The following is a 16,501-nucleotide window of genomic DNA, read 5'->3' as shown; positions in this document are numbered from 1 at the left end:
GCATTAAAGATAAAGATTAATTTGGGGAAAATTGATATGTTAATAATATTGAGTTTTCAAGCCTACTAATATGGGATATCGCCTCATGTATTTAGATTTTCGTTAATGTCTTTCAATGAAGTAAGTTTTATAATATCTCTCTAAAAGTCTTGCATATTTATTATTAGAATTATTCTTAAATACTTTATATATACTTATATACACATATACATTATTTTTTATTATAAATTGAAATTTTATTCCATTGTAAATGGTATATTTTTATTCAATTACATTTTTTAGCCATTTTTTGCTGATTTCAAGGATATTTTGCACAAGATTGGATTTATTGGCTCCTTGAATGTTTGGTGAATTTTGCTGGTAAAAGTGTATGTTCCTGCTGTGTTTTTTTTGTAGGAAGATTTTTCAATTACTGATTGAATTTCTTTAAGATTATAGGACCATATAAGTTTTCTATTTCTTCTTGATTTTTTTAAGTAAGGTATATTTTTATAGGAATTGCCTATTTAATCTAAGTTTTCAAACTATCGGTATGAAATGTTTCTAATATTCTCTTATTAGCTTTTTAAAAATCTCCGTAGCATCTGTAATGCCCCCTCCCAAGATTTTTAATCCTACTTTATTTATCTCTCTCAATCAAATTTGCCAGTAGTTTGTCAGTTTCATTGGTCTTCTGAAGGAATTTTATTTTGTTGACCTTCCTATTAATATTTGTTTTTTATTTCATTAATCTCTATTCTTATCTTTATTTCCTTTCTTCTACTTTCTTTTAGTTTACTTTTTCTATTCATTTCCTTACTTTTGGTTATGTGAGCTAAACTCATTAATTTTCCATAATTTTCTTATGTTATGAGTATTTAAGCTGTACATTTCCTTCTACATTCCACTTTGCCTGAATTCCACACATTTTGATATGTAATATTTATCATTCCATTATATTATTTTCTAATTTTCGTAATGGTGACTTCTTTGACCTTGGAGTTATTTAGAAGAATATTTCTTAATTTTCCTCCGTATAAGGGTTTTTCTAGTCTTCTTTTTGTTATTGATTACCAACTTAATTGCATTTTGGCCATACGATGTCATCTGTATGATATTAACCTTTGAAATTTGCTGAGATTTGTTTTATGACACAGTAGGTGTTAAATTCTTGTGAATGTTCCAGGTGTGCTTGAAAATAATGTATATTCTGCTATTGGGTTGGGTATGTTGTTTCATAAATATCTGTTAGATCAAGTTTGTTTGTTAATTGTGTTGATACAATCAATTATATCATTACTGATTTTTTTTTTGTCTGCTTAATACATTAGTCTCTAAGAGAGGTGTGTTCAATTTTCCAATATGATTATGTATTTACATGTTTTTCTTTATGGTTCTTTCAATTTCTGTTTCATATATATTGAAGTTATGTTACTAGATGCATACAAGGTTAGAACTGCTATCCCTTTCTAGTGAACTGCACCACGTATCATTTTGAAGTGACCTTTTTATCTCTACTAATGCTTTTTGCCTGAAAGTCTATTTTGTCTGATATTAATAGAGCCTCACCAACTTTCTTTTAATTTTTTTCTACCATATCTGTTTCTATCTTATTACTTTTAACCTTTCTATATTCTTACACTTTAACTAAATCCATGTAGCTATTTTTTTTAATCTAGTCTATCTTTTTACTGTAGCATTTAGTTCATTTATATTTATTGGAAGTACTGATATATTTAAATTTATTTCCACCTTCTTATTTTGTGCTTCGTATTTATCCTAACTCTTCCTTGTTTACATTCCACTTTGACTGAATTCGACACATTTTGATATGTAGCATTTATCATTCCACTATAATATTTTCTAATTTCCGTAATTATGACTTCTTTGACCTGTGAGTTATTTAGAAATATATTTCTTTTTTTTTTAAAGATTTTATTTATTTATTTTTTTCCCCCCAAAGCCCCAGTAGATATTTGTATGTCATAGCTGCACATCCCTCTAGTTGCTGTACGTGGGACGCGGCCTCAGCATGGCCGGAGAAGCGGTGCATCAGTGTGCGCCCGGGATCCGAACCCCGGGCCGCCAGCAGCGGAGCGTGCGCACTAACCGCTAAGCCACAGGGCCGGCCCTAGAAGTATATTTCTTAATTTTCTTTTTTTCTTGCCTTCTTTTAGATTGTTTTGTTTCTTTTCATTTTTTTCTTTCTACTAGTTTCAAAGTTATATATTTTATTTCAACCTTTGGGAATTATCTTAGAAATTTTATCACAGCCTAAAGTTAATGTTTCCCCTCCTCCTGACCTATTCAAAGATCTTAGAACATTTTAACATCAATCACTCTCCTCCTGCCATAAATGCTGTTTGTGTTTGTATGTGCATTTTTCTGTTTTTTTTATCCCATGTGACATTGTTATTGTTGTAGCTTTATACAATCAATGTTTGTTTATATTTTGCCAATAACTTACCACTTTTGTCGTTTATTATTTCTCCTTGAATCTGAGGCCCTTCATCTGTGATCACTTTCCTTCTATCTAAAGTACATACTTTAGAGATTTGTTTAGTACAGAACAATTAATGTTTATTTTTAAATATTTTTACTTTGCAGAGCTTTCTCCCCCAGCATATTGAAGATATCCTTTCACTGTCTTCTAGTTTTTCATTGGTGGTTTTAGGTAGCCAGCTATAAATCCATTGTTGTTTCTTTGAAAGTAATCTGTCTCTTCTCTCTGGCTATTTTAAAGATCTTCTCATGTCTTTGGTGTTCCCTAATTTCACTATGATATTTCTAGGTTTGGATTTTTGTTTATTTATTTATCCTGCTTGAGGATTATGGGTATTTTAATTATTGTCTTCCTTCTGTTCTAAAAGTTTTTTTGTGTGTGTGTGTGTGAGGAAGATCAGCCCTGAGCTAACATCCATACCAATCCTCCTCTTTTTGCTGAGGAAGACTGGCCCTGGGCTCACATCCTGCCTATCTTTCTCCACTTTATATGCGATGCAGCCACAGCACGGCTTGACAAGCAGTGCGTTGGTGCACGCCTGGGATCCGAACCCCAGGCCACCGCAGCAGAGCCCACGCACTTAACTGCTACACCACAGGGCTGGCCCCCTGTTCTAAAAGTTCTTAGTCATTATGTCTCCAAACATTTCTTCTGCTTCTTCCTGTTATTCCCATCTAGGACTCTGATTAGACATATGCTAGACCTTTTCCATCAATGCTCCCTGTTTCTTAACCTCTCTCTTTTTTTTTTTACATTTCTTCCTATGAACTTTCTTGTCTTTTTAAGTTTTTTTTTGAGAAAGATTGGCCCTGAGCTAACGTCTATTGCCAATCTTCCTCTTTTTTTCCTTTTTTTCCTCCCCAAAGCCCCAGTAGACAGTTGTATGCCATAGTTGTACATCCTTCTAGTTGCTTTATGTGCGACGTCGCCTCAGCATGGCTTGATGAACTCAGGATCCAAGCCCAGGATCTGAACCAGGGAACCCTGGGCTGCGGAAGCAGAGCACGTGAACTTAGCCGCTATGCCACTGGGTCGGCCCCGTCTTAAACTCTCTTTTGTATTTTCCATCCCTTTGTCTTTTTCTGTTGCTTTCTAGGTGATGTTCTGATTTATCATCCAGTTCAAAAATTCTGTCTTCAGCCAGAGCTAATATCTTTTCAAATACATCCAGTTCATTGAATTTAACATTTTTAATTATTATATTTTTTATTTCTAGAAATTGTAATTGATTCTTTTTCAATCTGCTTGTACATTTGTATAGTTTCTTGCTCTTTACTCACACATTCAACATACTCTTTCAGTTCAAAACCTGTATATTTTGTAGTCTATATCTGATAATTCCATTGTCTAAAGTCTCTGTGGGTCTGATTTTACTATCTGTTGTTTCTGCTTTCATTCATTGTTTCTTTTTGCCTTATGCATTTTGTGAGCTTTGACCAGGAGCTCATATTTCTTGGTATTTTTTAGGTGGGAATTCTTTGAAGCTTGTATTGAAGGCAGATTCCTTTAGAGAAGATTATGTTTCATTTCACCAGTTGCCTGAGAAAACTACCAACCTAAGATTATTTTTAAATAACTTACTTTAAAATAATTAACAACTAGAGGTTTTGTGGACCGTGTGGCATCACATTCTCAGGAAAAAGTTTTGTTCTCCTCCATGAAGTAGCATGTTTTCCCACAGGCAATTTTCCTGGGAAGTAGGGGGAGAGGATGAGGATTTATTTTTAGCCCACCCTTACACTGAAGGTACAGCCTTTTAGGATCTCAGTTTTATGCAGGGGGGCAGTCTCCTCTTATACTTCCCACCTGGGAAGTAAATAAAACCAAAGGGTAGGCCTTTGGTTTTATTTCCTACCCTCCCACACTCAAAGATATTGAAAACCAAAGTTTCAGCTCACAGCGTTTGGCAAATACACTCAAGGCAGACGCTAGCTTCTCTGTTGGTTAACTTTCTGGGTTCCAGTTTCTACTTGGTTTTTGTCTTCTGAGTAGTCCTTCATTTCTTGCCATTTCATTGATACATTGTAGAGATTTTTAAATGCTTTTCTAGCATTTTTAGTTGTTTTCAGCAGGAGTGTTGGTTAGGGCATATAGTCTTCCATACTGCTAGAAATAAAAGTCTGCTCCTTATGTTTTTGGTGACTTAGAACTTGCTTCTCCTTTTCCCTTTTCTGCAATTTTAAAATGCTAACAAATGGCTGTTACCCCAAAAATATCTATCCAAGCCCCACAGCTGGATTACTTTCCAATCAGATTTTTCTTTCTCCTGTTGTTTCTCCACTTTCACCTCTGAAAGTGGTCAGAGTCTGTGTGTGGGGTTGCTCAGCGGAGGATGAAAGGGTGGAAAAGGCTCAATTGTCATTGCTGGTGCGTGACTGAAGAAATGTATTCTTGTTGTTCTACACTGGAGACTAGAATACCTTTTCTCATAAAAAAAATATGATAAATGATTTTCAATGTAGATGAAAAAGTACTTCTAGTATAAGTATTCATGTACATATGAATTAAATGAGCTGTGTGAGCTTGCTTATAAATACAACCAACCATTAATTGAATCCCAGCAAAGATAATTTAAATTGAGCTTTTGGAATACAATTATAATTGTAATATGCCTTGTAGAGTTCATTTTTTTATGTATTTATGTTTTTTTCCTCTAATTATATTGTAAACTCCTTGACAGTACAGACCATCTCTTATACTTTACACTTTCGCACATCTTCACACTTAGGGATACTGACTAGTTGGCTAGAGGATTATTACAGAAGTGGCAGCCAGCAGACCATGGAAATCTTTAAAGTTCTTTTATTTTCTTTGATTCACCCCCTAATAGAGATACTAATTGTCCAGTGAAAAAAACTCAAACACAAAGGCTAAAAGAAATGGGACTTTGAATAATCCACTGATTTATTTTTAATGATGGTTGATTTATCAATTATCCTATAACTCAGCCACTCAGCTAAATTCTAAGTCATCAATAGAACTAAAGCATACATATGTCAAAATAAAACACAGAATATATGAATACATGACCATATGGCTATGTGTGTGCTTGTGTGCCTTAGAGTATATGATTCTACATTGTTGGGTATCTAGTGTTATTCTAGACTTATCTGTTTGTATGTTTGATTGGTTTTTCTGGCCTCCTTCTATTTGATTTTTAAGAAAAAGATATGAGGCAGACTTTAAAATAGAAAACATAATCCATAGATTACAAAAAATATTGGTAAACTCCCGTTATTCAATTTAGAATGATGTATAGCTCAGAGTGCCACAGTTCAGGGGGGCAAAAAATTGATATGTGTTGAAATTGAAAATGATTCTTTTATAAATGAAGCTGACCAACATTTCCAGCAAGACTGTTGCCTGAAGGAAAATTTCCTGGGATCCAGCCTCTGTTATGTCTAACAATGAACCATACAAGTCTGGACAGATGGTTGGATTCCAAAGTGTTTCTCATATTACAGTATTTTCTTCCTATTTTTTCTCCTAAATTCTACAGAGAAAGGGGAAAATGCTATAACTTTTAAAAAGTATAAAGAATATCTTTAGTACATTTTGGGGAGTTACAAGTACTAAACATTAATTATCCTGGACATCTCTTCTTCCTTTTTAAAAAAGCTTTCTTGGTTAAAGTCTGATTGCTTATTTTGGACAGCATGATTTATCTTCCATACTATCTTTATTGCTAGAAATACAAAATAGAAGATATATTTATGTCTTTTCCTAGAAGATCTCTTCTATGATCCCTGGCCCAAAGCATGGTAACATCATCCGTTCAGTTTTGAGCTATGGTGAGGCAGAAATTTGGGATTCATCTTTAAGACCATTCATATCCATCCAACACCAATACTGTATTTATTTCCCAAACAGCTCTCAGGTCTGTCCAATTTTCTCTTTCTCTAATACTATCACTCTGGTCCAAAGTCCTGATGTCTCTCACCAGGATTATTGCCATAAGTACCTAAGAGATCTACCTGCAGTCACCCTCTTCCTCTCGCCCCCGGTTCATACTACAGCCAAAACAGAACCATCTTTTCCAAATGCAAATCTGGTTGTGTTCCTACTGCTTCCAGTAGTTTCCTAGCACTCTGAGGGTAAACACAAAATCCTCACCTGGCACACAAGGCCCTACAAAGCCCCTGCCTCACTGCCTATCAATTTTCTCTTTTTATCTCTAGTTCAGCCAACCTGGCCTTCTTTTACTCCCTCTGTATTTCCTTCTGTGTTAGGGCCATTCCCCACCATTTTAAGTTCATTAAGCCCTGTTCCTCTTTCAGAGCTTAATTCAGGCGTCACATCCTCAGGGAAGCCGCCCTGCACCTGCCCTGGCCTTACCCAAATGGTTAAGATAAGTCTTATTGTTTGCCCTCACAAAACCATGTATCTTATCTCTACTTCACAGCACTTGGACAAAAGGAAGAGATTTATGATCCGGTGCATTAGGAATTGGGGTTTCAAGTGAGGAAACAAAAGCAAAGACGTGTATTTATTTAGTAATCAACCTCTAAGATTCAAGCCAACAATTCTAAACCACAGAGAAAAGTATACCTAAAAGTATTATATTTAAAGTTTCTTAAAAGAACCAGGAACTTTTCAGTAAATAAATATCAGATATTCTTCAGCAGTAGACAACCTGGTCTATCCAGACTCTTGCTGAGTATGTAACTGAAGACCTGGAAGGATCTTAACAATGGTTCTAACCAACACCTCAAACTACAGATGAGAAGAGTGAATCTCAAAAGTGAATCTCAGAGCTGTCATAAATAGTAAATGATAGAGAATGAAATGGAATTAGCCCACAAATATCTGCTGAGCACTATTACATGTACTAGTTTTCCTTCTTCTAGGTCCTCTTTTCATTGCTATGTACTGTCTCTGATTAAAACCTTTATAGAAACAGAGCAATTAAAGTTCACTTTAATTTGCCAGTATAACAGAAGACTGCTTCCTACCTTAAGAAGATGAAACAGCACCGATAAAACATGATCATAAGCCTTTAGACAACGGGGTGATGTGCTATTAAAATTATGCTATAATGCAGTTTTATTTCTTCATATATGAGCTCTTCATATTTTCATATTACACCTCTCTTTCTATAGGAAGTCCTTAAAAAAGGATCCTAGGAAAGAAAATTCCCTTATTGCTTTAATTTAGGACTTGAAGTGAGTGTCCTACTCACCCACAGCTCGTCCCAAGCGAAGTTTATTCTTAACCTTCTCAACAACCAACTGCATTTCTCAATCTCCGTACTAACTTTTCAGTATAGCCACCGTCTCCCCTTTTCAGAGTATGGTGGGAATGGGATATCATTGCTGCATGGCCTTTTGCTCACTCTAGTCCACTAATTAGCTCCCTGACCAGCCCTTACTGCTTGGTTCTTTACTTAGAAAGGCAAGCTAATGGCCAGTTTGTACCATAAAACATTGACTAATAAACATTTGAGGTAAAAGTGCTATTGAAAACCATTAAGCCCAAGAACCCAGTTGATGCAGGGATACTTTCTGAAATGCCTAAACAGAAAAGAGATTAAGGATCAGCCCTAGTGGCCTAGTGGTTAAGTTCAGCGTGCTCTGCTTTGGCTGCCTGGGTTCGGTTCCCAGGTGTGGACCTACACCACTCGTCAGTGGCCATGTTGTGAGGGCAGCTCACATACAAAAAGAGGAAGATTGGTCATAGATGTTAGCTTAGGGTGAATCTTCCTCAGCAAAAGAAAAGAAAAAAATATATATATATATACACACACACTTACGTTTAGATGCTTCCAGTAACTAATTCTTCACAATCTCATGTATGTGAATGCTCTTTCAAGTAACAAGAATTTTGTGTTCAAGAACCCTGCTTGTGTTCCTCATCAACAAATACATGATTCTTTTAATGAAACAAGGTTGTAGCATCCTAAAACTTTGCTTTGACAGTTCTATGTGTGTAAAGAATGTATGTGTTTGTGTATGTGTTTTAAAACCCAATGCATACAGAATATACCAGCCAGGTTAGAATGAAAAATACAAAATTTAGATTACACTGTTAGCTCACACTTCATTTTCTGTTCCTGTTAAGTCATGGAATAGAAAAAAGATAGAAAAAATGTTTTCTTGCTGTTTCAAATTCAAAACCAACTTCTTAGAGTGAGCCCATCGGGTAGTAAAGCACGTTTTACCCCAACACCAACACAATAATTCACTACTTTAAATTTCCCATGATTACTTCACTGCATGGAGATGCTAGGAGACAGAGCGAGCAGCGCCATCTGTATGACTGTGACTTTCTTCCCTTTCAGGTTCTCTTGCTTGGGTAATAAGATTCTGCATGCCTTACAAGAACATCTAAACCAGACAGCAGCTCTGCTGTCTATTCTGGCAAACTCAGAAAGAGAATAACTTCCTTTGTTTTGTTTACAACGTACATTCTTTAATAAAAGAAAGGCAAACAAAAAGATCTGTTAATCAAATAAATTTTTGGTATTTATCTGTAAGGCATTTTTGTACTGTCAGTGAATTATTTTGTTTCTGAAATTACCTTGACTGCAATAGCTCATTACAATATACTCATATTTATGAAATAAATCTCTCAATATATATGTTAAATGGGAATATAAGTAGATCCATCCATTCATATGATAGATTCATCCATATTATAGATCTAGGAAACCGGGTTTTCTGGGACATCGTTTCTCTATGTTATTTAGCAATGTGCCTGACAGTGAAGAGCTTTAAATTTGGCATCTGGCATTGCCTATCTTGGTCCAAATTATATGATGCTAAATACCATGAAGAATACTGCACAGGGGAAATCAGTGGTGGGTTATGAGAGTGCTAAACTTCATATGACCATGTGCTTGTGTCTGAATATTAGAACTGTTAGCCAGATGCTTCCTGTAGGCTTCCAAAGAGGCAGAAAGTGTGGTACCACTGGGATCCAGAGGCTCTGATGTGAAGTATGCAGAAGATACATAAATCATAGGGAATACTCATTTCACTCAGCTCTGTGTGATTCCACTGGCTTCACCGTGGGTAACGGGGTCTGCACCAGGACCCTCTCCCTTCTGCTCTCCGATGCCTTCGAGGTGCTGCCCATCTAGACCAGGCCTGCAGTCATTTCACACACTCCCCTAATAAAGTCCTCAGGGGCTGTCATGTATTTTCATGTGTTTGCCCTATTATCCCTCCCTGCTTGAGTCTTACACATAATTGATGATGCTTCAGTTAATTATCTTTCCCCCTCTTTTGTTCACCAGGTACTTCGGCCTTGAAGGGGCTCTTTTATTGAGAATCGATGTCTTCTCCTAAGTAATTGATCACCGTAGACCCAGGGACACTTGACTCATCGTCAGGGAGGGTAACCATCATGAATAATCAGAAAGCTGTGGCTGTGCTGCTGCACGAGTGCAAGCAAACGCTGGACCAGCTTCTGTCGGAGACGGCAGATGTGTCCGAGGAGGACAAGAGCGAGGACCAGCGGTGCAGAGGTGAGGTCCTGACAGGAGGCGCTGAGGGGAGGGCAGCCCGCAGGTTCACTCTCCTCTCGCCAGCCTGAACGACACGTTCTCATCTCTGCCCTATTTTTCTTCTCTTGGCAGACGACCACCGAGAGATGAGTGGATTTCTAGGGCATGAATGGGACACGGGCTGCGGGCGGATGGGCATGGGAGGAAGCCCACTTTGTTGCAGTGAATTGCTGTCAGTTCTAATTTTAGGCTTCAGTAAACATGAGGCTACAAGAAACAGTTTAGTTCAAGAAGAACAAAGGGTCCAAGTGTGCTGGTGCACATAAATTTCAATTATTAAAAAATTGAAGCAACTTCCGAATGATGGCACATACTTTTTTACAAACTAGGCTTTTGTGCCTCATCAGTTTCCATAGACTTCTACGGTTTCCATAAATGTGTCATCTCATCTGTCCAATCTCTCCTTTTTTTTGATCATCAATGTATTTCTCATGTTGTATTCACATGCCATTCGTAAAATAAATCCACTCATACTGATAAATATTTAGAGCAACATTATCAGGGTTTAAGAACTTGGCTTTTTGCTCATTTTATAGTTTGTGCCATTCATAGTTTTAGATGAGTCATTGTTTAGGAAGTTTCAATCACAAAGTCCAGAAAGTTAAAGCAATTCTTATTTCTTCTTTAGCAAGTTTTAGAGAGGTAATCTTTTTTCCTTAGATTTCTTTTTAGCATTCAAATAAATTTTCCTCCATTTCTATAAATGTGTCCCTTTTATGTGTTTTTAATATTTTTTTGGTATTTTTAGTGATTTGCTTACTTTACAGAAGTAAGATTCCCGTATAAAACGCATACCCCCCATCTGTTCTGTTGTTGTTGTGATGACGTGATGGGAAAAGTTCTGGTAGAGAGTCCTTTCCCCATGTTCTTGTATACAGGTGCTTTTAGGTGCCTGTAGAAGTCTTAATTTTCTGTAACCTGTCATTCATGTAACCTGTGCTCCTTTCAAGATAAGATGCCCCATGTCCAGTCGTTTCACCATCTTAGTTTAGGCGTTTCTTTCTTTACTAGCCTGATACGCTAGTGTGAGACTTGGCTTGTCAGTTATACGTGCCGGTCATCCTGAGTGCACACAGGCGGGTGTCAATCTTTGTCAGGTACTGGCGGGTACTCAGCACCCCCAGTAATTCTCAAGTGCTGGTCCTAGTTCTCCCCAGGGCCAGTGTGTTCTGTTCTGTTATTTCCACTGAAGTTTTTCTCTTGTCCTTTTACTACATCACGTCCTTTGTCTCTTTAGCCCCAATTTCTTTAAGCTTTGTGTTCTCCCCAGTGAAGACTCTGAGCCCCTAGTCAGGTAGCATTTTCTTCCCAAGTGCCACAGAATAAGAGAAATAATCAGTTTAGTTCCAGATAAGGCAAATCACAGCTGCGAAATCACTCAATTAGCCAGGGGCCTTCAGGTAAGCTGCTTGGGGAAGTAAGTGATCAGAGAGGTAGAGGAGGTTCTGCTCAGTCAGGGCTGACTGCTGGGGTTGGCTGAACCCCATAAACCAGCAGGGAGGAAACTCCTATGCTGAGCCATCGACAGTCTCAACGTTAACCATCCCCACGGCTGCTCTGTGGTCCACTGAACACTATTGGCGCAACTGGATGCAGGGTGAACTCAGACCCCTTCCCTTGGCAGGTGGTTTCTGAGCAGCTCCAGTGGGCCAGTTGTGCCACCACCAGCCACTGCATGTGCTCCAAGAGGAAGGCATTAGTACAGGGTCCCTTATGGCGACAGGGCAAGCCAGCGGACTCCAACACGAACACTATGGTTTTTATTCTTTTCCCTCTTCTTCTCAACCCCATCCTTTTTCCTCAGAAATTGTCCCTGTCAGCATGGGTGACTACCCCTAGAAACTTCTCCAGAGATAGAGAAGGAACTGAAATCCAAACAGAGATATATTGTTAAAACGTATTTCAGAGGCATCTTCTATTTCAGTATGCCCCATGGCCTATCCACGTCCTGGCATGACCTTAGGAAAAGGGTGGTGTGAAGGAGGCAAAAATCAGTTGTAAAGAATAGATTTGCTCCATCATCATGAAGAAATTTGAAAATATTTAAACTATTCAGTGCCAAAATATGGTGAAATTCTATGAATCCAGAAATCCCATTTCTGTTGTCATTTGACTGCTCATTTGACCCCTAAGCTTGACATTCGCGGACAGAGTGAACAAATAATTTATCAGTCAAACTGGGACACTTTTGAGAGCACAAAGGAGTGCTTTACTAAGTACACTAGGACCACATAGGAATGTCCTAAGCAAATAGGACTGAATAGTCATCCTGTTCCCAACTATTTAGAAATGTCGTTTAAGAAGTTCTCCCTACGTATATCTTGGAAACATTTTCAGAGGTTGAAATTATGTCAGTGGTGAGAGAGCCAGGCTTTCCAGCAGATTGTGACCACGTAGGTCCCTAGCCCCACGTCTCTGCTTTCGTTGGAGGAGTGCTGTTCAGCATAGGTGCTCAGTAGCTCTGAGGTGATGAATAGAAGGAGGGTGATTTCAGGGTGATATCTGTAAGTCATCCTCAGTGGTCAATCTGGATCACTTATTGGTGTGGTCCGTATGATATCCACTCAACGCCAAGCAGTCCCTCCCCATCAGGAGATTTCCTTACATTTCTGCCTTCTCTTCTTTTCATTTTTCACTCTCTCTGTCATATCCTTTTTGCCCTGTTTAGCACATCTCATGTAGAGATAAGACTAATCCTTCTTTTAATCATCATGGTGTGATTTACAAAAGTGATAAGATACGATGACTGTCTTCAGGGATCTTGAAGCCCAGTGAGAGCACAGATGTGGTTACAGAGCAGTGGGATGAAGGCTGAAAGAAGCATGCACCTAGGGGCTCGGGAGCACTCAGGAAGGGCATCTCAACCCCACTGGAGTTCATGGCAGGCTGACCAGAAGCGGCCATGTTTGCACTGAATGCTAAACTCAGTGGGCCTGAGCTTGATCGCCAGGGGTTGAAGGAGGGCAATGCAAACAGCAAGGATGGGATGTGCAAAACCGTTAGAGAATCTTATGCAGGGCCGTGGCCTGGTCCATCTTGTTTTTGGCAAAACGGGGATCAGCAATGTGGAAGATGGAGTGGATGGGGCGAGATAGGAAGCAGAGATTCAGACAAGAATTACTGATAATGAAAAGGAGGAAATGGATCTTAGGATCCACAGAATTGGATAATCAGTTAGGTTCAGGGAGGAAGAGAGAGCAAAAGCCCTGACTGACCCCAGGGTTTTAGACTTGGGTAACTCAGAGAATGGTAGCATTCATCAAAACAAAGAATAGAGAGAGAAACAGATTTAGAAAAAAGGCGATGAGTTCACTTTTAGATATGTCAAGTCTGAGATATCTGCAAGAGAAGCACCTAGAGATGTGTAGCTGGCAGTCCATATACAGGTCCATAATCCCTTATTCAGAACCCTGGGACCCACAAGTGCTTCAGAATTCTGAATGTTAGGAAGATAGTATGGTGCACATACTATCTGTTATATTCACATTCCAGCAGAAGCTGGGGCAGCATCTATAGTCAAACATTAAAATTTTGCAGCAAAATCTTTAACTAATCTCACTAGGTAGGATAAACAAGATTGTAAACGGCCTCCAGTCAATTCAAGTCTGGTTTGAGTACCAAACTTAAGAAAAAAACCTTCTAGTTTCCAGAGCATTTGGGGTTTCCCAAGTTTGGACAGGAGATTGTGAGCCTGTGTAAGTGGGCTTGGCACCCATAGAGAGATTGAATGTATCTACTAATGTGAAATAAGGTCATTTCAGAACAAACTGATACCATTTCCAATTTCATTTGGGTTTTTCGTCTTCAACGTCTCCATTCAAATGTAGTCCACAGTGAAAGTGCGAGGCGAGGCGAGGTCTTGGAGAAGTACGAAGAGCTTGTACAAATTGACTCTGCGTGACCCAGCTGCCGCAAGCCCCAAATGCCATTCCATCTCAGTCCCTTTCTCATTTTACAGGGAAAATAATATTTCCTCCATTCCTTTCTCTGATTCTTCATGCAGAGATGGTCACTAAAGTGCTTTGCTTCCTGCTAAAAACCTTTCTTAATGCCTGACTACCCCAATCTACCTGTAGGGCAAAGTAGACCAGGGCCCGCCTGACAAATAGCTTTGCGCTATTATCCTTCGAGTCAGAGCCACCAGCTCAGACTATCCAGCAAGAGGTAGAAAAACATTTTTTGGCCACTGAGGTGCTTCAACATAACATTGGTAACTCAACAGCCTTTTCTTTGACTGCAATTTCCTTACCTGAACTCTGACCTTTTCAGCTTCACTCCCCAGCGAATTAAGGACCCTGATCCAGGAGGCAAAGGAAATGAAGTGGCCCTTCGTGCCTGAAAAGTGGCAGTACAAACAAGCCATGGGCCCAGAGGACAAAACAAACCTGCAGGACGTGGTTGGCGCCGGGCTGCAGCAGTTGCTGGTAGGAAGAGCCGCACCACCTGTGCCTCTGACTCCCCAAGTGAGGCATTTAGCCTCTAAGCGGTCTAATAGATTAAATTTCTTTGAAGCATCAGACAGCCCCTATCCTTACGGTCAGCTCTGCCAGATTGACTAATGTGGGGAAATAGCTTTTAGAAAGCGTCTCTTGCCTGTAAGACCGTCTGTTGGAAAGCCAAAGCAAGTAAAAGTGAAGAAGGGTGGTCAGAGGGTCTAAGGAGAAACCTGTCACCCTGAAGTATTTACAGATCCTCAGTGGGCCAGAAGCAGTAGTTCGATTCTGCCATGCCTCATAGAATTTTTATTCTGAAATGCTCCTTTCTAAAAGTTGGGTAGCTTAAAGACAAATTCACCACTGTTTCATCAATGTGACTTGCTGTCTGAGCTATGGAAGTCTGGCACGTCCCTTCCCAGACCTGGGATCCTCTTCATTCCCTTATTTCCTCATGAGGCAGGCTGTTCAGGAAGCATCAAGTCAAAGTCATTCACATGCTTCTTCCTCAGCTCACCTATTGGAAATTAATCAGCTCAGACCTCCAGCCCGGACAGGAGTGGGCCTCAAGAATAGCACATGCACTCGGATGGGAGCTCAGACTTCAGGCTCAGGCTCTGGGGATGCCACAAGGAGCGCTGTTGTCCTTTTTGGTAGCATTGTTTTTTACCTACATTCTCTCAGATGATTGTCAAGAAAGAGAGTCTATTAACTTATATGTATTTTTTCTCACATAATATATATATATTTGTCCAGAGACCAGGCATTACGAGCAATGACAATATCCTATCATTTTTATTTTATCAGTTTTCCTGGGAATGTGTTTTTGGGTCATCCTGAAATAAATGTATAGATATTGTCTTCGCCTATCAAAACATAAATCCTGGAAATATCCCCTGATCTGTGTACACATTACAGCATCTTTGGAGACTTAATAGAAACCTCCACGTTTCCTCCCCCGCTAAAAAAACCAAACAGACTGGGGTGAAGCAGCCTGGGGTCTGCAGGCAAAGAGAAGTGAATACTTGGAAGAATGCAGTAGAGAGCCAGCGGGTTAAATAAGTGTGCTTGGTATCGGTGGAGAGCTGGGACGGAGTGATAACTATAGTCTGTATCTCTCTGTAGAGTTTGCAAGGTGCTTGCACATGCATCATCTCCTTTAATTCTCAAAATAGCCCTCCAGTGATTATTACCATTATCATCCCTATTTTACAGATGAGAAGATTAAGGTGCAGGGAGATTAGCTTGCCCAGGTGAACAGACCCGTGAGTGGTCTGACTGTGACTCAGAGCCCCTTCCTCCGTCCCACTTCCAATTCTCCCTCAGGAAGCCCCACATGAAGAATTGAAAGCACAAGTAGAAGCCCTGAGACCTGTTTACTCTAAAGCGAGCTATAGGCTTCCAGGAGAACTTTCTGTAGTGAGGGAAATGTTCTGTGTCACCGCTGCCCAACACATTAGGCCCTGGCCACATGTGGGTCTTGAGAACTTGAAATGTGGTGAGTATGGCTGCAGAACTGAATGTTTAGTTTTATTTACATTTTTAATCAATTTCTATATAAACAGACACATGTGACCAGGGCTGCTATTTTACTGGACAGTGCAGCTCAAAAGCAGTGATGCTTAAAGGAAGACCTCCCGACAATAACACTAGCATTAGCTGGAAGCTTGTTGGAAATTCACATTCTTGTGCCACCCGCCCCCCTCCCATCTTACTGAATCAAAAACTCTGGGGGTGAGGGTCTGGCAGTCAGCATTAGACAAGCCCTGCAGATGATTCTGATGCATGCTGGGGTTTGAGAACCACTGTCTTAAAGAAGAGAATAGTGTGCCGAGTTAGGGGGGAAGTCAGAGAGGCTGATCAGGGGTGTGAGTGGAGAAGAGGAGAGGAGGAGAGGGGACTCCAGAGTGAAGGTGGTAGGAGACCAACCAGAGAAGTCTCTTCCCCATCAATTCCGGGAGCCGTCGTTTAGACTGGAGCCAGTTCGCACAGAGCTGGTAGTCGCTTCACTTGCTTGGAAAGCCCTGTGTGATCCGGCTGGTGGCATCTAAGAACTTCACAAGCCTTCCAAGGAAGTTGACA

The 16,501-nt window shown here is 39.6% G+C and overlaps 1 protein-coding gene across 3 annotated transcripts in view; it reads left to right on the top strand.

The window, feature by feature from the left end:
• The window catches only part of ALPK1 (alpha kinase 1), a 119,119-nt gene that overhangs the window by 44,379 nt on the left and 58,239 nt on the right, over positions 1–16,501 (top strand). For 2 of the 3 annotated variants that reach the window (XM_087437731.1, XM_087437730.1), the window contains 2 exons: positions 9,717–9,947; positions 14,256–14,410. In XM_087437731.1, coding sequence (XP_087293857.1) covers positions 9,827–9,947; positions 14,256–14,410 — 276 coding nt within the window. In that variant the 5' untranslated portion in view covers positions 9,717–9,826. Of the gene's footprint in view, positions 1–9,716; positions 9,948–14,255; positions 14,411–16,501 lie in introns of those variants that run through there. The other variant, XM_087437732.1, reaches the window with a different exon arrangement.

Source organism: Ceratotherium simum, chromosome 12 (genome assembly GCF_057802395.1).
Source record: "Ceratotherium simum simum isolate JZ-2026a chromosome 12, ASM5780239v1, whole genome shotgun sequence".
NCBI classification, from domain to species: Eukaryota; Metazoa; Chordata; class Mammalia; order Perissodactyla; family Rhinocerotidae; genus Ceratotherium; species Ceratotherium simum.
The sequence above is the reverse complement of the archived record's forward strand: the minus strand, read 5'-3'. Positions and strand labels throughout refer to the sequence as shown.